General features: G+C 33.8%; 1 protein-coding gene across 5 annotated transcripts in view; it reads right to left on the bottom strand.

Annotated features, from left to right (window-relative positions):
- elmo1 (engulfment and cell motility 1 (ced-12 homolog, C. elegans)) overlaps positions 1-25,011 on the bottom strand; it is a 130,599-nt gene that overhangs the window by 61,865 nt on the left and 43,723 nt on the right. For 2 of the 5 annotated variants that reach the window (XM_073821551.1, XM_073821554.1), the window contains exons 2-7: positions 13,588-13,719; positions 12,042-12,082; positions 10,033-10,105; positions 9,893-9,943; positions 7,773-7,942; positions 1,816-1,851 (exon numbers count right to left, since the gene is read on the bottom strand). In XM_073821551.1, the coding sequence (XP_073677652.1) occupies positions 1,816-1,851; positions 7,773-7,942; positions 9,893-9,943; positions 10,033-10,105; positions 12,042-12,082; positions 13,588-13,665 (449 nt within the window). In that variant the 5' untranslated portion in view covers positions 13,666-13,719. Of the gene's footprint in view, positions 1-1,815; positions 1,852-7,772; positions 7,943-9,892; positions 9,944-10,032; positions 10,106-12,041; positions 12,083-13,587; positions 13,720-24,428; positions 24,614-25,011 lie in introns of those variants that run through there. The other 3 variants (XM_073821553.1, XM_073821556.1, XM_073821552.1) reach the window with 2 other exon arrangements.

Here is a 25,011-nt window from a genome sequence, read left to right as displayed (position 1 = left end):
AGTTGTTTATTTTGAATAAATTTGCAAAAACGTTAAAACCAGTTTTTTGCTTTGTCATTATGGGGTACGGAGTGTACAGTGATGTGGAAAAAAAGTAATTTAAAGCAGTTTAACAAAAGGCAGCATCATAACAAAATGTGAAAAAAATGAAGGGGTATGAATACTTTCGCGAGGCACTGAATGTTAAGACTTACAAAGGAATAAAATGGTGCTATATATTTAAACACATATAAACCTACTGAAAGAAGTAATCCAACTACAGGCTAAATATACTTTACATAAATACTTTAAACATATACTGTCAATTTAGAGGTACAATTTTACCATTATTTATCAACTTTATAGTATTTATGAATAGTTCATTAATAAATTAGTACATTTTTTTGATCGTTTTTGGTTGTTTAAAATATTTCTATACAGCTTTAAGCTGCTGTTTTAAGTTTGTCTAATGTATTTCATATCCGCTTTCAATGAGCAAAATTCTTTTTATTAGTTGTAATTTTAGTGAACAATAAGGGAACACACAATTCTATAAAATATCTCTTTTTACGTTCCACAAAAAGTTTGGAACAACATGGGAGCAAGTAAATGATGACAGAATTTAATTTTCATGTTTGGATTCAATTTCATAAACAGCATCTGTAGCATGCTGTGACTGCATAAAAAATAATTTCGTACCTCAATTTTTGGAAAAGACGGAACTCTATTGGGCAAAATTACTATCATACAAGCCATGTCACTGATGAAGTCGATAATAGCGTATTAAACCTCAAATATTCCTTGAAGCAATAAGACAGGGACTTGATTACTTCATAGTTTTGAGTTAATCAGACCTCTTTTAAATCAATTAGTGTCTATGAAAACTAATTTACAAAATCCTCAGTATGTGCCACAGCCTTATACTTTGAGATTTTGGCTTGACTACGAATGAATGAATAACACTGCCCCCTATCGTCAAATCTACCTCAGTTCATGCCTTTTCATAATTTCTCCTCATAGTGGAAGGAAAAACAAAACTTACAATATAACTTTGAAGAGAAAAAAAATCAGGACAAGATGTTTCAAGTTACAAAAACAAATTCAAATAAAAACATTTTTAAAGTAACAGAACATAAAACAGAAAAGACTTTATAAAGTTGCCTGCATTGAGCTTAGTGTTAAGTATTTGAGGGCAGCAGGGAGTTAATACAGCGTAAGTTAGACCTCATAAAATAAAGACATTAGTTTGAACAGCAATTCATAAATGTACCACTGGGAGCAGGAAGTATTTGCAGCTGGAATTGGGCAAAACCCTACAAATAATTACTATAGTGACATTGAGAGATGATGAAATCTCACAAAGGGATATTTAGTGTTAAGTAAATGTAAGGTACATGAAATATGACAAGAGTTTAGCTGAGGTCACTGGTTGTTTCCTTTTAGAGGGATCCCGGGCAACATATAAACTTTAAGAGGAATGGTGGATGTTACAATCATATAGAAATGTGAGCACATAATCTTGTTGATGAATGAATGAAAAAAAAAAAAAAAAAAAACAGTTTCCCAAAGGTTAGTGCAAAGCTCCCCCCTAAAGCACCAATGTTGCCCAATACCACATGCAAAAGAAAGAAAGATGATTTGGTTACATGGAAAAAACATCCAAATAAAACCATCAAATCATCAGAAAAATGGTAGTGACTGCAGCAGTTGCCAAGTGTTCCCATCGCTTTGATTGGTTTTGAGCACTGAGGCCAGAGCCCGATCATGCAGAGACTCGGCCCGGAGATTAGAGGGTAAGTGACAGGGGGGTTATCCAGCTCGAGGGGAGGGGCTTACCAGGGCTTCATTATCTTCTGCAGTTTCTGATACCGTCTGAAAAGATTTAAAAACTTTGACGTCAGGGAGACAGATACACACAGGCAGGGTCCAAATATTCCTTTATGAACCCATTATGACAATTACATTAGGAAAATCTGTGGAAAACCCATTGTTAAGGTTTAAAATACAGTACATCTTAAACATTCAGTGAAGCATGAGCTGAGAGAAAACACAGCTGAACATTAAAAACCCTTTCTGACAGACACAAAGCATGCAAAGCCGAACACTGGGAGAAAAAGACTGCAAACACACACACTGCCTTGACACGCATTTAATGCACGACATGTGCTTAACTCCCTGTGGTGGTTATGAGCAAGTGTGAAGGATTAACAAAAGTATCCATTACAAATCATTGTGTATTATATTGCATTCGTTTACGACTCAAACACGGCTCTTGTTTCCTCTCATGGTCCTGTCAGCAGGGCTATAATACACAGATATGACTCAGGCACATTGCCTGTTTGCTCTGTCATTTCTGACCCAATGACTTGCACTGTACTTTTCAAACTTGTTTTTTTCTCATAGGATACATTTGTGACCAATGCACTCTTATAAAAAAACGTACAAAGCTTTTACCGAGCCGGTAGCTTTTCAAAAGCTACAAATTTATATAAGTTACACTGCTGTTGAAAAGTTTGGGATCAGTAAGACTTGTAATGTTTTTTTAAAGAAGTATTTTCTGCTCATCAAAGCTACGTTTATTTAAATAAAATTACAGAAAAAAAAAACAGTAACACTATGAAATATTATTGCAATTTAAAAATAGTGGTTTTCTATTTTAATATATTTTAAAACATAATTTATTTCATCATTACTCCAGTCTTCAGTATGATCCTTCAGAAATCATTCTAATATGCTGATTTATTATTAATGTTGGAAACAGCTTTATTTTTTTCATTATTACTATGGTCATTTTTGTTTTGTTTTTTTGGAACCTGATACTTTTTCAGGATTATTTGATGAATAAAACATCAAAAACAGCATTTATTTAAAATAAAAATATGTTGAAACTATTATACACTAGCGTTCAAAGTTCAGGGTCAGAAAATTTCTTTCTTTCTTTGTTTGAAAGAAATTAATACTTTTATTCAGCAGTTGATAAAACTGATAAAAAGTGATAGCAAAGACTTTCTATTTTGAATAAACCCTGTTCTTTTTAATATTTTATTCATCAAAGAATCCTTAAAAAAGTATCACATTTCCAAAAAAATATTAAGCAGCACAACAGTTTCAAATATTGATAATAAATCAGCATATTAGAATGATTTCCGAAGAATCATGTGACACTGAAGACTTAATTAATGGGTGATGAAAATTAAGCTTTGCATCACAGAAATAAATATTTAAAAGTATATTAAAATATAAAACTGTTATTGTAAATTGCTATAATATTTTATAATATTACTTTTTTCCTATATTTTTAATCAAATAAATGGAACTTTGATGAGCATAAGAGACATGTTTAAAAAAAAAAACATTAAAAATCTTACTGATCCCAAACTTTTGAACAGCAGTGTAGCTACAAATATATACATTTTAGGTACTAATTGGTACCTTTAAGGTAGCACCCTTTAGAGGTAAATAAAGTTTTCAAAGGTAAATCTTTGTACTTTTGTACAGCTGTTTTTGTACAGCAAACAGCTGTGATATTACTGCATTATTCAATATTGAACATACTGTACGATTATGTAGTTTTCCTATGCTGTTTACAATTATGACCAAGAATAAAGTTTATTTCATTTAGTCTCATCAGCTGAGACTAAAATACATACGTAGACTTAGCTTGGAATAATTTGGAAATAAATGGGTTAATACTATGCTATGTGTCTGAAAAATATCATTTAATGCTAGAATCTTTAAGTACATGAACAAGCTCTTGTCAATCAAGACTTTTTACAGTGCAAAAACTTGCCTTTTGCACCTTTTAAAGGGATAGTTCAGCCAAAAATGAAAATTCAGTCATTAATTACTCACCCTCATGTCGTTCCAAACCCAAAACCGTAAGACCTTTGTTCATCCTCAGAACACAAATTAAGATGTTTGTGGTTCACCATAATTTTATGAATCTACAAGAATACTTTTTGTGCCCAAAGAGAGCAAAAATATTTGTAGCTTCATAACATTACGGTTAAACCACTGATGTCACATGGACTATTTTAACAATGTCCTTACTATCTTTCTTGGCCTTGAACATGGTAGTTACATTGCTGTCTATTGAGGGTCAGAAAACTTTCAGATCTTTCTGAGGACAAGGTCTTATGGAATTGAAACGACATGGGGGGGGGGGGGTAATTTTTGGGTGAACTTTCCCTTATCAACAACCTCAAACAGAGTGCTACAGTAGCACATGACCAATAGAGGGAGCTACTACACCACTAACTCTTCAAACCACCAGCCGGCAACATTCATGCCCCATGATGTCAGAGTACTTGCTCCATACCCTCAAGAGTGCCGTCATGCTTAAGTCTTTGGAATAATCATCGCCTGGTCAGTGGCTAACAGGAATTCATGGCAAGAATGTGAGACAGTGTGTATTTGTGTGCATGTGCGTGTCCACTTGGATTCTTAACGGTATGAAAGGACTGCATAGAAACCCACACATAGGCTCTTTGAGGTCAGGAGCTGTTGACACAGAGCTGCTTTATATAAAACATACCCATGGAAATGATTTCCATGGTCAGCTCTCCAGCGTACCGAAATGTTGAAACGCCTCGGCCGACGGCGCAGAGCTCCGATAAGTTAAAACGCAGCTATTGATTCAGTGAAGTAAAACCAACATCCCAACGGCAGCCTAATTTCCCTCAACCCGTGAAGCACCAGAGGGAAATCACTTCTGCTCATGCCAGAAAATGAATGTATCAGGCAATTCAGATAAAGATTATTCCACAACTACATGAAGTAAAAAGAGCCATCGGAGTAGTACGACCTTGACAAATGAAGAAAGGACAGGCATATGTAACAAAATACAAAAGCATGAGTCTGTTAGGTTGACCTGTTCAAGAGGAAATATTCAGTTTGATAGACAACCTTGTCTTTCCTCAAACTATTTCTTCCCTCTAGCTGTCTTGAAAGTGTATATACTAGCCTCCTTTGTGTTTCTTTAATGCATTATTATTCCTTGACTCGGCCTCTAAGTGTGTTTCTCCAGTCCCAGTTTTCTCCCTCCATGTTTTTCTCCACTAAGGCGGTTTGTGTCTGCTGGCAGAGCTTGGCCTCCTCATGGGACCGTCCGTATATGAGTTGAAAAAGCGCCAGCTCAGCAGATAGTCTATCTCCGCTTTAACCTTCAACTGAGATGGTCAGGCCACGCGGCTGCTTTATTTCACAGAGGAGACTGGAGGAGGGAGTGAATTGTTTACACTTCATTTATTATTAATAAACCCGTGTCTGATATAAAATATCTGCAGATTATTTGGATGCTGCATCTCTGATGTGATTGAGTTGTCTTGTTTTGGAAGTTGCATTGTTTGTGTTATGATTGCGGCATCAAACAACACTACAAAGCATCCTCAATCACAACATGCGCTCTTAATCACGTTGTTTTAAAACACAACACAACACTGTGGCTCCAAACACATTAAGTGTGATTAAACACAACAGCACATGCTCTCAGACACAACGTAACACTGGTTCAAAACAACACAACACAACAATGTGCCTCAGTGTTGTTTATGTGAGCATGTTGTTTTTAAGGACATAAGCAAAGGGCAGCTTTGTTTACAGCTGTTACCGGGAAACCACTATTTCTGCCGTTTCAAAAGCGCCTCCTGCTGGCAGAGAATGAACTTGCATTTTTAATCAGCCTGCCTACTGTTTTCATTCAGATATGTGCGGAAGAACTGAGAATACGAATACTACACTACCGTTAAGAAGTTTTCAGTGTCGCATGATCCTTCAGAAATTATTCTAATATGCTAATTTGTCGCTCAAGAAACATTTCTTATTACCAATGTTGAAAACAGGTGGGCAGCTTACTATTTTTTTTGTGGAACCTATTTTTTTAGAATTTTTGAATAAAATGTTCAAAAGAACAGCATTTATATATATATTTTATCTCACTGCTGACTTTTTCCTCAGAATTGTGAGATATAAACTTGCAATTCTGAAAAATAAACTTAAAATTCTGAGAAACAGTCTGACATTCTGACTTTCTTCTGCAATTCTTTTTCTCAGAATTATGAGATAAACTTGCAATTGCAAGTTATAAAGTCCAGTTTTGAGGGGAAATAGAGTGATGGTCTCATAATTTAGTGTGAGTTTATAGCTCTCAATTCTGACTTAACTCACAATTGTGAGATACAAACCTGAATTCGGAGTAAAAAAAAAGTCAAAATTATGAGTTTATGCAAATGCAAGTTTATATCAATTCTGACTTAATTTTTTAGAATTGCAAGTTTATATTTCACAATTCTGACTTAACTCGCAATTACGTGTTATATAGTCAGAATTGTGATTATGAAAAAAATCTAAATTGCAAGATATAAAATCAAAATTCTGAATTATGAGTTCATATCTTGCAATTCTGACTTTATAACTCACAAATGTGAGTTTATATCATGCAACTCTTACTTAATTTCTCAGAATTGTGATATAAACTCACAGTTTTCACAACTCTGAAAAAAATCCATTGCGAGATATAAACAAAAAAAGTCAGAATTATGGGTTATCTTGCAATTCTGACTTATAAACTTGCAATTCTGACTTGTAAACTCGCAATTCTGACTTAATTTCTCAGAACTGTGAGTTTATCTCTCACAATTCTAATAAACTCACAATTCTGAAAAAAAAAAACACAATTATGAGATATAAACTCAGTTTTGAGAAATTAAGTCAGAATGAGTTCATGCAAATGCGAGTTATTACCATGCAATTCTGACTTAATTTTTCAGAATTGTGAGTTTATATTTCATAATTCTGACTTAACTCGCAATTGCGTGTAAAGTCAGAATTGCGATTCTCATATTCTAAAAAAAAAACCCTCAACTGCGAGATATAAACTCGCAATTCAGAGATAACAGTCTATGAGTTTAATGAGTTTATATTAATAAAGAATTGCAATTCTGACTTTTTAACATGCGATTTAAGTCAGAAATGTGAAATATAAAAAGTATAATGGTATATATCATAATTGTGCTTTATTTTTTTCAGAATTACAAGGTAATAAGTCAGAATTGTGAGATATAAACTTGCAGTTCTAAGAAATTAAATCAGAATTGCGTGAATATAAACTCATATTTGCTAGTTATAGTCAGAATTGCAAGATATAAACTCACAATCCTGACATTTTTCTTCAGAATTGTTTGATATAACCTCTTAATTGCGATTTAGTAAATCAGAATTGCAATTCTTCAAATTCTGGAAAAAAAAATTAAATCAATTCGAGATGTAGTCAGAATTATGAGATATTCCTGCATAGCTTGCAATCCTGACTTTACAGCTCGCAAATGTAAGTTTATATCACTCAATTCTAAAAAAAAAGTCAGAATTGTGAGATGTAAACTTGCAATTGTGAGAAAAAAAAAGCCAGAATTGTTAGATAAAAAGTCGCAATCACCTTTTTATTTTTTTATTCATTGGTGGAAACAGGCTTCCATAATAACCTTATAAATGTTTTTGCTGAATAAAAGTATTGATTTATTGTTCTTGTTAAAAAAAAAAAATCCTGACCCTAAACTTTCAATTATGTCTATCTACAAGTTTAGTTTATTGAGATTTGAAGACTCCTATTGAAAACCACTGAGAAAACTGAAAAGGATTCATTGCGTTGTACAGTTCAAGTCACTGGTCATGTCTTCTGGTTTGAATTGCTTAAGCCCTGCTAAGAGAACACTCAAACAAGTAAATATCAAGAGCACTGTGATGTATACAGAGAGATAGGAGGAAAGGCAGCCAGAGGAACAAACACAGCTACTTACTCTGTGCCACTCTCGACCATCTGTGTGAGCAGCGAGATGCCGTCGAGGTTGATGAACTCCTGAGCAAAGGTGATGTCTCGTGAAGAGTTGGCTAGATCCTTCAGAGCGTCCAGCTTCATGTCCATGCTGGACGACTGGATGCGCTCGTGCAGCTGCTGGGCCATCTGGGCCTGTTACCATGGCCACAGAAGAGGCGTGTTAATGAGAGGGTGACAGATCGTCATGTAGGAGGTCAGGCCTTTTAGTCACACAACTCAAGGAAGAAGGCGAGACGACACGTCTCTAAATTACTGCCTCGCTGAATCCACAATCATTCCCTCATTAGAGAGTTATTAATCATGCCAGTGTGTCAGTTAATGGTTTTTACATACTCTACTGCATTTATCCATTTTTCATATAGTCATTTCAATTTAGATGACTAAATATAAACTACTCTCCAAGTTATGTTCAAATAAATGAAAATCTAGTTCATTTAGTACATTTCTGCATTTGCAGTGGCCCCAAATAGTATTTCAACACTTATATGACACACAAAGATGATTAGATGTCATTGCATTTGGGTACCAGTATTATTTTAGCATCATTGTGGCATTTTTATTAGTTTTATTATATTTACTTCTCTATTTTAGTTGTTATTTTGGTTACATTGTTAGTAATTTTGTTGTGTGTTTTTGACATTGAATTTTTTAAAAATATCTATATAACATAATAAAAATGAATAAAATCTTAATTAGTGCTCTCAAATTGATTAATCGTGATTAGTCACGATTAATCGCATCCAAAAAAAAAGTATTTACAGGATATATGTGCGTGTTATATAAAAATGGTATATATATATATATATATATATATATATATATATACACACACACACACACACACACGTGTAAATATTTCTTAAATATTATAATAAATATTATAAATATATTTATAAACATAAATATACAGAGCACACAATATATTATGTAAACAAAAACTTTTAATTTGCATGTAATTAATTGCGATTAATCGATTTAAAAGCACTAATAATAATAATAAAAATATATATATATAGTTTGTGTTACTTTTTATGTCAGTTTTGGTTGTAGTTATTTTAGTACATCAAGTTAAACTTAATGAAAACGATGAACATTGCTTTGGCAATTACCAAATAAAATAAATAAATTAAAAATTAAATTAAATTATAATTGATAAATAATAATAAATTAATATCTAAATTAATATAATTAAATTATATTTTATTACAGTTCATTTTTTTATTTTAGGTAACAAATGTTTTTTTTTTCATGTTTTAGTTGTATTTAACTGTTATATTGTTAAGGACAATGCAGAAATGGCATTAACATAAGTTAACAGTGATCAGTGATGGCCTTTTCTGAGCACATTTGACATTATTTTTTAATTATTTTTAAATAAAAAAAAAAAGCATAATTTGTTTACACATGACAATTGCATTAGATGCACAATATCAAACCAATGACATTAATTTCAATCTCTCTTCTCTTTAAAATAAATTTGCTTTGATCATCTTAAAAAAGCACCTTGGATTGCAGTAATGTAACCGAATACAGCATTATAAATATATGCTTCATCATGAATTGCTTTCTTCTATTGAAACAGCACCAAGCACTGATGGCTGTTAAATATCAGTGGCGGCCGGTGCAGAACATCACAGGAAGAGAAACAGTCATTGTTGTCATTATGCTAGAGGGGACGGTTTCAAATGTCACAGACATCAGCTTTAAATATCATCATCATTTCCAAGCCACAAATTCAGATGGGTCATATGAACAGTAGTTTCTGAATGAAATATCCATTCTAATATAACGACAATACAAAACGACAATACATTTTTATAACAAAGAGGCAATCTGTAACCATCAGAGAGAAAATAATGACAGCTGGGCACATTTACGCCTTGACAGGTCACGCAAGAATGTTTCTCAGCTGCTGACACTTTAGGAAGCTTTTGTAATGTAACCTATCACCCCTCACATCTGAAGGATTACCGGCCCCAGCTGGACGGAGCAGGGCTTCAGAGGATAAAGCCAGGTCCCTCCTGCTGATAAAGCCTTTAGAAAGGCCAAAAATACATATATAAACTCAAATTTGCTACTCACAGCTGACGTAGTAAGCCGCAGAATGGAGCCATTTTTGATGTTGTTGCGATTCTGTGGAAAGACAGATGAAATAGCTATTGTTATGCACTGCTATGAGGTATTTTTATTATTGAGCTTCTTTTCAAAATGTTGCATTTAACCTTTTCGGTGATGTAGAAGTTGGTTGAGTCAGCATTCTGCAGAGCAAAGGTTTCAGGGTTTGGCAAGTTCCACCTAATGAAAGAAAATTCAGATGAAATTCGGTAATGTGTGTTTTTGTTTGGAGCCGCATATTCTGGATAGATTGAGAATCACGATTTTTGACTCAAATAGAGATTATGATTCTTCCCAGATTCTGAACTAAACAAAATAATGTAGAATTTACTACAGGCTTTGACCAAATATCAATTTAATAGGGATGTAACAATATCAAAATCGCACAATACGATAATACTGTGATATGATGTCCATGACACGATATTTATTGTGATATTAAAAAAAAAAAAAAAGACAAATTAAGCCTCAGGGGGAAAAAAAATCTTCCATCTAATGCACTTTGAGTTCATTAAGAGCTCCAACCTATTTTCTAAACTAAGAAAATTTAAGGCAGAAAAAAGTCAGTGAATTGACTTGTACCTGAACTTTAAGGCAAGACACTGCAAGTGAACAGGGTAAAAAAAATAACTAATAGTTATCACCTTACTTACCCAGTTCATTGATTACTTTGATAATTGCAAACATTTTTTGTATTACAAGTTTTCTAAAATGTTAGGTTTAAATATGCAAATGAGGCATTATTTAAAGAAATATGCACTAATTTGCATACATTTCTAGCACAAAAATCTAAACACTGGACGAAGTCGGTTTCAAAACTCTTGTTCATTTTTTTTTTTACATATTAGAGCTAAAAGTTTTTACAGAGGGAAAAATCTCATTTCATCATGGCATAATTCGGAAAAACGTAGAACAGACAGGAAACACTATATATATATATATTTTTTACCATTTTTTGGGAATTAAAATGTTGTATAAAATCAAGCAAATTATATATGAACAAATCCCTCTTTAAAAACCTTCAGAATATAGACAGGAATAAAAATGTAAAGTTTGGTGTGTGTAAGTGTTACTGAAGTGGAGATTTATGGATTTTCTCATTTTGAGAAAACAGCCTTTAAAAATATGCATTATAATTGAAATCTATTGACACAAGTAGATAAAGTGCTATAAAAGAAACACTTAACCGTGTTTTTTGGATGGTTTTCTTTCCACTAGTCTAAAAAAACACTATGAAAAACCTTGACTTGACAGGTGCATGAAAAAACAGCATTTTTGCCTGCAGTGTCTCCCCCTAAAGCCATATATTGTAAAACAATTGCACTGTAAAATAAATGAAAATGAATCTTTCATAGGTACATTATTTTTACTTTACACTACAGTAGGGACATTACAACACTTATTTTCTAATTTCTACACTTGAAAGAAATATTTTGAATTAGATCTGCAGTAACGTTACTTATTTAAACCACTAGCTGTGAGCAACACATACTGCACTTTTAAGCTTTTATTTTGACGGAAACGGCAGTAGAGCTTTTATTTTGTCAGGCTTACAAAAACACGTCTCACTACAAATCTAATCATCTGCTGCGGAAATGAAGCATAACTGGTGGCTGTTGCGTTCCCAAATACACGCTAAACTTTTACAGCACATGCATTCTGAGGTGTGAAAAACACTGTATCACGAGCTGATTGCCTGAACGAAGTGTGCACTTCGCACAGCGAAAATTTGATGAAGTTGATGAAGGGATAAAGCCATATTGCGCTTTCAGTTTTAGTTTGTTTGACAGATACTGTCCCAAAGCATAACGGCCCAAAACACAACTTTAAAGACCTTTTATGTTAGAATAAGAAGTTTAAATATATTTTAAAAACTACACTTTTTGCCTAGAAGACCTATCGTTTCATATCGTCATGTGATCACAAAGATATTGAGACAGTTTTGCTATCGCAATACCACAATATTGATAATACCGCTACATTCCTATTCGTCATAAAAACACAATTATATAACGCCCTGCAAAAATCACATTAATGGACCATTTCTATGTCAGAATGGCAAATTTCACTGAAAGGTGATGCATGTGTGACTGAAAAAAAAAAGCTTATTACTTACCCTTCACAGACTTCTTTAATGATGGCTGAGAGAGGCTTTTTCTGCAGAAAACGAAACAATAAAAAAACGTTTTTCCTGTATTTTTGGAGCTCATATTTCTTTACAAATAATACACCCAATATACCCAATAATAAACCCAATAATGCTGCTGCATTGAAATGAGTTTCTACAACTTTTGATCAAACGTTTGGTTGAGTCAAGTCAATAGCAACAAAGAACGAATAAAGAATTTCAGAATAAGGACAAATGATGAATAAAGAACTTCAGGGTGATTTATGCAAGGTTTGTCTCAACAGTTTTTAAAGCACATCGTCTTCATCAGTCAGACGCACACTGCAGGGCCTTCTCTCTCAAATGTTAAAGCAATAGTTCAAGCAAGTCATTATTTAATCAGCAAGTTGTTCCAAACCCACATTACTTATTCTTCTGTGAAGCACATAATTATTAAAGGACTGTAGGGTCTCTTTTTGGTGTTGCATTTTCAGATATCAACAGCTGTGCTTATGAAATGTCATTTATGTCAAGAAGTTTTAAAACAACATAAAGGATTGTATTTTTATAGAATTTACATCTTTGGGAGAAAAAGCAAACATGCACTATTGTATATACAGTGCCTTGCGAATTTATTCACACCCCTTCATTTTTTTCACATTTTGTTATGTTGCTGCCTTATGTTAAACTGCTTTAAATTACTTTTTTTCCCCACATCAATCTACACTCCTTACTCCATAATGGCAAAGCAAAAAATTAGTTTTTAACATTTGTCTACATTTATTAAAAATAAAAAAACTGAAAAGATCCCGTTGCATAAGTATTCATACCCTTTTCTGGGACACTCGAAATTTAGCTCAGGAGCATTCATATTGCTTCTAGATGTTACTACACTTCGAGTGGAGTTAAACTGTGGCAAATTCATTTGAATGAGTATGCTTTAGAAACGCACACACCTCTCAGAAAAGGTCTAACAGCTGAAAATGCATATCACAGCAAAAACCAAGTCCTGAGGTCAAGATAACTGCCTGTAGAGCTCAGTGACAGACTTGCGTTAAGGCAATGATCTAGGGAAGAATTCAGAAAAAAATCTGCTGCATTGAAGGTTTACAGAAGCATGTAGCCTCCATTATCCATAATGGAAGACGATTAGAACAACTAGGACTCTAGAAAATGTCTGCCAGCCCCATCCAAGCTGACAGAGCTTGAAAGGTAAAAAGGTGAGGCAAAGAATGGCAGATAATTGCCAAATGCAGATGTGCTTGTCACATCATACCCAAAAAGACTTGAGGCTGTAAAGGTGCTTCAACTATGTACTGAGTTAAGGGTATGAATACTTATGCAATGTACTTATTTCAGTGTTTTATTTTTAATACATTTGTAAAATTTACAAATCTGGTTTTTGCTTTGTCATTATTATGGTGTATGGAGTGTAAAGCAGTTTAACATAATGCTGCAACAAAACAAAATGTGAAAAAAAATGAAGGGGTTTGAATACTTTTGCAAGGCACTGTATACATGCATTTAAATGCATACTGTAGCCATATGCACTGACCTGGTCAATCTCCATAAGTTTGGGAAAGGCCCCCGGCCACTCGATGGCCACCTTCACAATGTCTGCTGGGGGCGGCATGGCTGCGCTGATGGAGGATGTGGCCGCTCACTGCTGCCTGGCTCTCATCCAAGCCTGTAGAGGGAGACAGAGAGAGAAAGCTAGGGTTATACTATGTATGTCTCTTTATGCATCATGGTACTCTCGTCAACGTATGGCGAAGACTGACAGAAGAGAAAAACATGTTGGATAAAGTCATTATTTTTGTTTTTGTAGTTGCTTTGCTGTCTATGCAGAGTCAGAAAATCAAAAATTTCATCAAAAATATTCTAATAATTTGAGTTCCGAGGATGAACAAAGAACTTACAGGTTTGGAACGACAGGAGTGAGTGTAATTAATGACAGAATTTTATTTTTGGAAGAACTACGCCTTATTTTGTCACCTAACCATTTTATCTATGTGCTCTATATGTATTTTCTTACTATTTACCTCTTTGTTATCTGTTACAACAAATGAACAGAGAGCTCTTTCTGTAACTAGATAGTCTGCTGCTAATGTGCAAGAGCTGACACTGAGGAATTCTTCTGGAAAACCTTGAAAATGATTTCAGGAATGCAAAGCTTTGACTGGTGCGGTGTCACTGCGAGACATTCACGCTCAATATACAAGAATATTTCTCCTTTGTGACATCTGACACTGGGACATTTTAATTACTGCAGTAAGATCTACAAACTTGAGTGTCTTTTAATCACTTCTTTATTCATGGCTGAACTTTGCTTTTAAACTAAAACTAATACAGCGATCAACTGCCATCAGACAATATATGTAGCACCTATTCAGCTCAAATTTAACATTAACATTTAAAAGTGACATATCATAAAAATCAGACTTTTTCCGTGTTTAAGAGCTATACAGGGCCCCCAGTGCATCTACCAAGAATACCAGAATATGTGAAAAAGGACAACCCAGTAACTTTGTTTTGGTTAGCATTTCTCTGCATGCATGTGGAAAAAAAAAAAAACGATCCGCTCAGATTTCGCTCCCCCATGACTTAGGAAGGGGATCTTAATCTGCATGTTTCCACACATGGCGTCGTCATTTTGTTTTCGCAAGTGACAACCAAAAGTTAGCAAAGCATGCTAACTGTTCTGTCGTAAGCTGCACAGACAGCACAGCACACTATTTAGAGTACCAGCCGCAGTGGAGACAAGACAGCAGTGGATTTATTGATTTTTTTTTTTTACCGTATATTACACTGCTGACACACAGATCTAATATAAACATGCGATTTCTCTCCCAGTTGTTTACCTTCACAGACATTACCGACTATTTTTGTAACTCGTGTGTTTTTAAAATAAACTTGTGTGTATTTGACAGTTTAAAGCGCAATAAAACATGAAAGAGAACTTTGTTTAGTACTCATTTAGTACTCACTCTGCAACAGAAAACAGTATTATCAGAAGTTTAAACAAACATGGCTTTAAAAAGCATGATTTCAGAGCGACAGACATGATAATTAAAACAAACAGATGTTTTTTAGCAGAGAATTTGAAGTACGAGCTGTAAAGGTACAGCCCTATTTTGGAAAAACAGCGGGTTTCTGCTTTCATTCAAAATAGTCATTTTCAAAATGATATAATAAGTGATTACATCTTGTGAAAAGGGGGAAAAGGTCACTTTTAAATGAATGTTATAGAGCATCTACTAGGGCTGTGCAAATAATCGAAATTCGATTTTGATTTCTGCTTCAAACGATCATGGAAATGCAGTAATCGAGATTAAATAATTATTGCACCCCGTTCCGCTCCTCCATAAAAGCCTAATTTTACATGCAAATCAAGCAAAATCATGTAACGTGACTTAAAACATGACGTGCTTGATTTATTAATGTTTCTTTGATGTTGTGTTTTTAATAGCGCATAAGAAAACTTGCGCTGTTCCGAGTATGCGCTCAGAGACGGAGCAGAACACGGACATGTAAAGTTATCTTTTAGCTCAAGGTGCGCACCTAAACGGTCAAATACACGCTTAAATATTTCAAAATGAGGAGCTTGGTAAATATTCATGCAAATTCTTGTCAGTTACGTCTTAAATAATCAAACGGTTAAGAATGAAAATACGTGTGTAGCAGTATATTGGATCCGCGTGGCATTTAAAGTGCCAACAAATAATATTCCTTCTGCCGTCTCTGTGCTTAATATTAATAAATCGACTTTTGTATTGACTTTTTTAATAAAGAATTTAAGAAAGAACAAAGCATGTTTAACTATTACAGTGAAGACGCCGTTTAATTTTACATTCAAAAAATTCAATTTCTGTGGTAGACTACTTTAGACTTGCATAAAAGTATTCAGTATTTTTTTAAAAAGCACTTTTTTTTGCTGTATTTTTATATATTTTTGGCTTTTCTTTTGTATTGCTATTTAAATAAATCACTAATAAAAGTTTTGGACCCAGTCATAATCGTGTTAAATAGTCATGATTACAATATTGACCAAAATAATCACGACTCTGATTTTTGCCAAAATCGAGCAGCCCTAACATCTACAGAACTAAAGTCTGAAAAAAAAGAGACTAAAATGATTTGCCAAAAAAAAGTTTGTTTTGTCAAGGTTACAAGTTTCTTCAAAATCAACAGTGTTGTTCTATATAATCACAGCGTGTGCCAAGCTGCTGAGTACTGAAAAGTCATAGGATATGAAAACACAGGTTGTTACATATTATTGTGCTCATGGTTGTATGTCATAATGATGACAAAGTGACATGTTGACAAATGACTCATTTTTGCTGTTTAGTTTATATAAATAGTCGTGGTGGATTGCTGACTGCAGCTTTGTATTGGTGATACAATTCAGTACGCTGAACTCTTTATTTCAGAAGAGCAAAGGAAATGTTGTTTTCCATGATATGGACTATTGGACAAAATTAAATTGACTATTTTCTTTTAGCCCATTTCAAACAGCAATAAAATCACTCTCTAAAGCACATTAACAAATAAAGTCATTTGCACTTTAAAAACAAGCTTTGTCTTTACAGCTGTAGTCAAACTAACAGAAGTTAATTCCAGCTCAAGTATCTGGCTCGCAATATTTACAGTACTTAATAACATTATACATATCTGAAGTCTCATATAATGTACATCAAAAACAGTACATCTTCTAAAAGAAAAGGTTAGGTGAGCCGATAAAGTAAAACTGACATCCGCTAAATTCCTTGTGTGAATTATATAGCACTCCTGACACTCGGGACAGAGCGGATCATCTTTAGTCCTCGTGGATAAACCCTGTTACATTTTTAATCCCCCATTCCATAATGCATGGGGATGATTCTTGGAGAGAAAACAAGAACACACGCAGCCTGTGAAACAAGCATTCATTCAGCCCATTCAAACAAGCTGCCATGTCACTCTGCCATGACTCATCCCATAATAATCTCCACAGACACTACCCCAGGCTCTGTTGCTATGGCATCTGCTCCATCAGAACTTGCATCTTTCCAGGGTGGGTCTCTTGGAAATGTTTCATTCCTCATAAGAAGTTTCCCCATTACAGATGGCATGATTTCAGCTGACAGAAGTCAATAAATCCCAGTACCAGGATTTATGTAAAGCTCTCAGCTGTCGTATAAATAGACAGAATAGCTGCACATAGTTGTATTTTTTATCCGTTTGACTTACGATTTGAGATACTGTAAACAAAGGGCAACTTTTATTTATTTAGGAGCACAAAACATTTGCCCAGTGGCAGAGTCTGTATCGCCCCATGAACACTACAGAATGCTTACTAAAGATCACTTAGAATAACAGTGGCACCTCGTGTGAATTTTCAAGTTTAAAGTGAGATTTTTGCTACTGAGTGATAGTTGTGGAAACCACATAGTAAACTGTGGTTTTAAACTTCTCTTTTCCCCTCAGAACTTGACAAACACGTGACCAAAAACTTGCTACAAGCTTAAATACAAACTTGCTTTCATGACAGATTTATTCAATCATAGTAACAAACACAACAGATTAAATAAACATCTAGCAAAATGCTCATCTCTGCAGTTATTTTTCCTAGCTCATCATCAAGTTTATGGACACTGAACGACTTTTCTGAGGTAAAAGTAACATTACATGACACCGTTTAGCTGTTTTATTGACAGTTGAAACACTGATTGATCGATTACATGAAAAATTATACATATTGGCAAGCGGTTTCTTTCAACAAACCTTATGTTTATTTCTTGCTGTAACTAGTAGTAAAGAGGAAGAGATGAACGGTTCACATGCTGCTTGAACTGAGGTGGCTACAGCTAACACCCACACTAAAGAGTGTCATAAAAACAAAACATTGTTTGTATTTCATAATAAAATTAACTGAATTTGAAAGCTGGGACTTTCACGTTAAAAGTAACAAAACACAAAGCTTATTGTGAATTTTGAATGGCAGGAGTGCTACAAATAATGTTTAGTGAAGTTCATTCAACAAGAGAAAACAGCATAGACTAAAAGACTGATCTTGTGTTTTAAGAACCCATAACCGTATTGATTAAAAATAAGAAATTGATTTGTTAATCCAGTACTAGCATCCAAACAGCTGACATGTATACCTGTGGTAGTCTATCCATGTTGAAATCGAATCACTGATTTGCATATTAAACATTAGATAAAACATTTATCAAACTTTTGTTATAATTTTAATCAAGGAAAAAGTCACAGATGAGGATGAAAGATTGAAAACATTTTTGGAAGAATTTTTTCAACACAGATATGGTCATAAAAGGGCTACAAGATTTAGTATAGCTCTATTTCACTTTTCTTTACATATTTACACATTCTACTTATTTTACTAGGTTTCACAGGTCTGGCTGCACTAAGAGAGAATAAAACTTGTGCACAAAGCTATTACAACATTCAAGTACAAGTGGTTTTATTCCACAATGTCTGTTGATTTAACAGTAAAGCATGAAATGCTGGATATGTGGATACAACCACAAAGCCAGTGGGACACAAGCAACAAGCCATGTAAGGTGATTTCACCAAACCATGTCTATTACAGTTCTTCTTTTTTTTTTTTTTCGCTAAAGCATTCATGTCTTGTCTATCAAAAAGTTCTATGAAACAAAAGACAAATTAAAGTGAAACAAATTTGCATTTTTGATAGACATTGTTTCTTAAACCTACACAATAATGCTGTTGAAAGGAACCGAGAAGAAAACAGACTGACAGACGGGATTTGATTTCTTCAGATGGCTTAATAGTCCAGTCATTTCAACAGGCAGGCCTAGAGATGTCTCTGTCTCTCTGAAGGGGGGCAGGGACACACACAGCACTGCCTGCTCTTCTATTCAATCTCTTCTGTAAAACCCACTGAATTAATCAATCACTCTGGCCAGTGGCCATGTCCACCATCAGTTTCCTCAAAACATTCAACCTTCACTGTGAGAAAAAAACTGAAGTTGAGAAACTGCAACTACACTATACCCTCATTACCATACTGCACATTATTGTAACAGTTTTCTAGACATACCATGGTAATACCATGTTTTAGGACACATATACCATAGAAAACATGTTTGTGGACATGGTAAAACCATGTTTTGAGGTGTGTAATACTATGGCAATACCATGTTTTTGTGCACATACCATTGCAATACCATGTTTTTGGGACATGCACCATGGCAATACCATGTTTGTGGACATGTTTTATGGTAAAACCATGTTTTGTGCCATGTTTCTGAACATACAGTTTACTATTGCAACACCATGTTTTTGACATGCACCATGGAAATACCATGTTTGTGGACATGTTCTATGGTAAAACCATGTTTTGTGGCGTGCAATACTATTGCAATACCACGTTTTTGGGACATGCACCATGGCAATACCATGTTTGTGGACATGTTTTTTTGGTAAAACCATGTTTTGTGGCATGTAATACTATGCCAATACCATGTTTTTGAACATATACTATTGCAACACCATGTTTTTGACATGCACCATGGCAATACCATGTTTGTGGACAAGTTCTATGGTAAAACCATGTTTTGTGGCGTGCAATACCACGTTTTTGGGACATGCACCATGGCAATACCATGTTTGTGGACATGCTTTTTGGTAAAACCATGTTTTGTGGCATGTACTACTATGCCAATGCCATGTTTTTGAACACATACTACTGCAACACCTAGTTTTTTGACATGCACCATGGCAATACCATGTTTGTGAACATGTACTATGGTAAAACCACGTTTGACTGCATGTACTACTATGATAATGCCGTGTTTTTGAACACATACTATTGCAATACCCTATTTTTGGGACATGCATTATGGAAATACCATGTGTGAGGATATGTTCTATGGTAAAACTATGTTTTATGGTATGTACTACTATAGTAATGCCATGTTTTTGGACACATACCATTGCAATACCTTGTTTTTGGCACATGCATCATGGCAATACCATGTGTGTAGACATGTTCTATTGTAAAACCATGTTTTGCAGCATGTACTACTATAGTAATGCCATGTTTTTGGACACATACCATTGCAATACCATGTTTTTGGCACATGCACCATGGCAATACCATGTTTGTGGACATGTTCTATGGTAAAACCATGTTTTATGGTATGTGCTACTATATTAATGCCATGTTTTTGGAAACATACCATTGCAATACCATGTTTTTGGCACATGCACCATGGCAATACCATGTTTTTGGCACATGCACCATGGCAATACCATGTTTGTGGACATGTTCTATGGTAAAACCATGTTTTATGGCATGTACTACTATATTAATGCCATGTTTTTGGAAACATACCATTGCAATACCATGTTTTTGGCATATGCACCATGGCAATACCATGTTTGTGGACATGTTCTATGGTAAAACCATGTTTTGCAGCATGTACTACTATGATAATGCCATGTCTCTTGGCATATACCATTGCAATACCATGTTTTTTGGACATACACCATGGAAATATCATGTTTGTGGTAAATGTACCATGTACCAAATGTACCAAGACGTCATGTTTTTAGGTTTTTTTTGGTCATGTACTATTAAAATACCATGGTATTCTGGGAAGTACCATGGGATATCTTGCAAACAGCATGATACATATGAGTATTGTAATCATTTAGCTAGGGCTGGACAATATATCGAACGATATTGTGAGGCGCGTTTAGTCAATGAAGCCGGTGCTTTGATTAGTAGTAAATCTCCATCACGTGCGTTCCGCTCAGGTTCCGCTGGAGCGGCAATTAATACACAGAGACGTAAATCTCTGACAAGCTACGCCATATCGAGCTTAATATCGAATGCGATATCGAATGCCTGTTCATCCTTGCAGTCAAACCTTTATTAGATGCTGCTGATCATCATGGATGGTTCAGCATGTGGTTGTCAGAGTGACAGTCCCAGTGCGGTTTAAATGTTAAGACTTCACTCCCGCAGAGAGCACAACACCACCAAGCCGAACAGCTGCAGTCCGTCAGTTGTGGAAGAAAGTGAAAGAATGCTTAGAAGTTCACACTCTCACCAGGTTTCGCTTCACTGGATTGCCCACGTCCTGTATAGATTTCAAAAGAGCCCTCCAGTGATTCATCTGACACCTCTACAAAGGGCCCCAGAGCACAGAGGGCCCACACCGGCAGGGGCTACAAAAGAGCAGCGAGCTTTATCTGCGCTGAGCAACAAAGACACGCGAGACAGCTACTGAGTTATTGCTACTCATGGTCTTTGTCTCGGTCAGCTCTCATTTCTACCCTGCAGGTCTAACCTGTGCCTTGTTCCTACAAACATTTTTTTTTTTAGAGAGACAGAACTGTGGGTCCCGTTTTGAGAGACACAAACATAGTCAATATCTGGAATATTTTCATCGGTTGCTATAGTAATGATGTAAACGTCAGAATGATGCCAAGACACAAACATAGTCAATATCTGGAATATTTTCATCGGTTGCTATAGTAATGATGTAAACGTCAGAATGATGCCAAGAGACATTTTCATACAACTGAGTGTAGCTGCCTGTCAGTGTGGAAGGAAAGGAGATTCAGACTGTGCTCACGTCTATCATGACATCTCGCCTCGGTGCTCAACTCACGAGAGCATGACGAACATACGCAACAGGCATTGTGCACATTCATTCACACATGTATTGTGCAAAACCGCTGACTCATTCACTATTCATATTGAACGTCACACCGTTCACATGAGGAAAAGTGTGAGTGAAAATGAGTGTATTCAGACACAGCTTCAGACAATAATGCACACTTTGTATGTTACATAGGGATCTTACACTGAATGACAAAAAACACCTGAATTGGGACTGAGACATCAAATGAAACACAGTTTTAGATATTTTAACCATAATAATAATAATAATAATAATAATAATAATAATAATAATAACCATTATCATTATTTAAAATTATAGTTATTATTCTATTAGTTTTTGTTTTATTTATTAACTATTATTAATTGATTAAATATTAAATGCATATGATTTTAAATATTGCTTTATTATATTCATGATATTAAATATAAATAACTAAACAATAAAAAAACGTAATAGTACTAACATGTTTAATTTAGTTAATTATAGCATTCATAATATAATTATAAAATAATAATATAAAATAGTCATTTAAAATTTTTTAGTTATAGCTATAATATAAACAAATAATAAACAAATAATAATAATAATAATAATAATAATTATTATTATTATTATTATTATTATTATTATCATCATTATTTTATTATATACATTTTTATTATTATTATTATTATTATTATTATTATTATTATTATTATTAATAAATGTATTATGTATTAACTTAATATTAACATTAGTAATAAACATCTGTATGTTTACTTAGTGAATTTATTTTCTTTTCTTGGTGTTATTATTATTATTATTATTATACTAATATTTATTATTATTATTATTATTATTATTATTATTATTATTATTATTATTATTAAATACATGCTATTTTAAATACTGCTTTATTATATTAATGATAATAAATATGAATAACTAAACAAATAATAAACTATTAATAATAAGAAAAAATGTTAATATATCATTTATAATAATAGAATTTAAAAAAAATTGTTATTTCAAATAACGACAAATAAATATTATATATAATATTATTACTACATTTAAATAAATATTTGCAAACAAAAATAATAAACATTTGTATTTTTATTTACCGAATTTCATGTTTTTGCTGTCAAGTACGTTATTATTATTATTATTATTATTATTATTATTATTATCATCATTAATTTATTATTATTATTATTATTATTATTATTAAATATGACTAAATACATGCTATTTTAAATACTGATTTATTATATTTATGATAATAAATATCAATAACTTACAGAATAAACTATTTATAATAGCAAAATATTTTAAATGTTGTTAATTATACCATCCATAATAAAATAATTATGAATAACAATATAAAATAATGATAATTATTATAATTATTAAAGTGATAATAACCAAATAATGATAATAACAATAATAAATTGTAATTTTTATCATCATTAACAGAAATATTTAATATTTAAATAATAAATTATTTTTGCAAACATTAATAATAAACATTTGTATTTTTAATTACTGAATTTCATGATTAACTATCAATAAATACATGCTATTTTAAATATTACTTTATTATATTAACAATAGTAAATATTAATAATAATTATTATTATTTAATAAGTACTACTACTACTACTACTACAACATTTAAATAAATAAATGCAAACATTTTTAATAAAAATTTGTATTTGTAATCACTGGATTTCTTTTCTTTAGTAAAGTGTGAAGTGTTTTTGTACATTTTTTTTACACTACCATTACAAAATGTACTGCAGTACTACTGTACAGTGAAGGCATCATGTGGCAATTTTACATACTTTGACATATTCCATGGTTCTGAACAAATACCATATTCAGATTCCAAAATCAAATGTACAAACAACTGTCTAAAACAGCATGATATTACCCGTTTGTTTTTGTTTTTTTAGTGCAATCTCTGTTTGGAAAACAGTGAGAGATGAACATCAGCAAAGAATGATGTTTCAACATACAACAGACATTAAACTTACAATCAAATACCTAACTCTCCTCTACTTCTACTCTCCTCTACCATAAGCAAAAAAACACAACTAACAAAAACAAAAAAAACTAACAAAGCAGACATTCAGGAGATTCTGTGCTCTTTCTTTCAGGCTGAGCCGCAGCGGACGCCTAGTGTCAAAAACAACTCCTCTACCTCTCATACAGTAACCAGGATATCCTGTCAAATTACTCTACAGCTTAGCAGCGGTTTCCACATCTCCAGCTCCTCACGTCTACATCTCAACAATACCAAGGATACTACACCTTCTAGTAAAAAAAAACAACATATTAAAAGAATACTGATTAAAGTTGCAATCTTAAAACAACCATCCACCCACAAAAAAAACTGTTATATGATACTATGCACTAAAAATATGCATCTGTTTAGTAAACACAGCAGAGTACAGTGTGGAAATGTCACTCAACAGATGCACAGTCTAAAACACTGCAAATCAAATCTAAATTACATATTTCAAAGCACATTCAAGTGTCTAGGCCAATACGGATCATCTCGCCTGCTCTATGGAGACACCTCAATGAAGCAAACAGACCAAACGTTTCAGCAATGTATTTAGATTTACAAAAAGAAAAATTCAACCGGTTCACAGACAGATCTGTAGTGATATATTAGGGGTCACAGAGTTGACCCCAGTGGCCAAAGCCACACCCTGAGCGGCCCGGACTCATCCGTAAGCATAAAGAAACTTACCCGGAAACCTTCTCAACCAGCAGCCGCTCGAACAAGTTGATGTTTCCTACTCTTTAAATCGATTACTCCTCAGCAGTGCAGAGTCCTGCTTCTCCACCGAGATGCATCATCAACAAAACACTTCAAACTCAAGACTACACCCGTATTTATCACACTATTTCACTTTAAACTTCTCTTAACTAGTGAGAAAGACAGAGAGATAAAGAAAGAGAGGTGAAAGAGGCGGAGGAAGTAGGCGTTCATCACGAGAAGAGGAAACTGCTAGGCCGCAGTTACACAAAAAGGCGGCAAATTTCAAAGGCGCAACGCCACTGAAGACGTGAGGAGGAAACAGACCCATGGGCTCCTTGCTCGGCTTATCTGAGCGCGTCGAACAATAACAGGAAATATGGAGACGCGATGATTGCTTGAGATAAAGCCGTGATGTGGCATATTTAGAGGGCAAATTGTAAAAATAAAGTTGTGTGGTGAGTCACAACTCACAAATGTAGAGACAAATGTATGTCTGTACAAGAAAAAGAAATAGCATGTTATGTAAATGTGATGAATCCCATTTTATGAGTATTATTATTTTTTTTTTTAG

This window comes from Garra rufa, chromosome 17 (assembly GCF_049309525.1).
Source record: "Garra rufa chromosome 17, GarRuf1.0, whole genome shotgun sequence".
Classification (NCBI taxonomy): Eukaryota; Metazoa; Chordata; class Actinopteri; order Cypriniformes; family Cyprinidae; genus Garra; species Garra rufa.
This window is presented reverse-complemented; position numbering and strand designations above follow the sequence as displayed.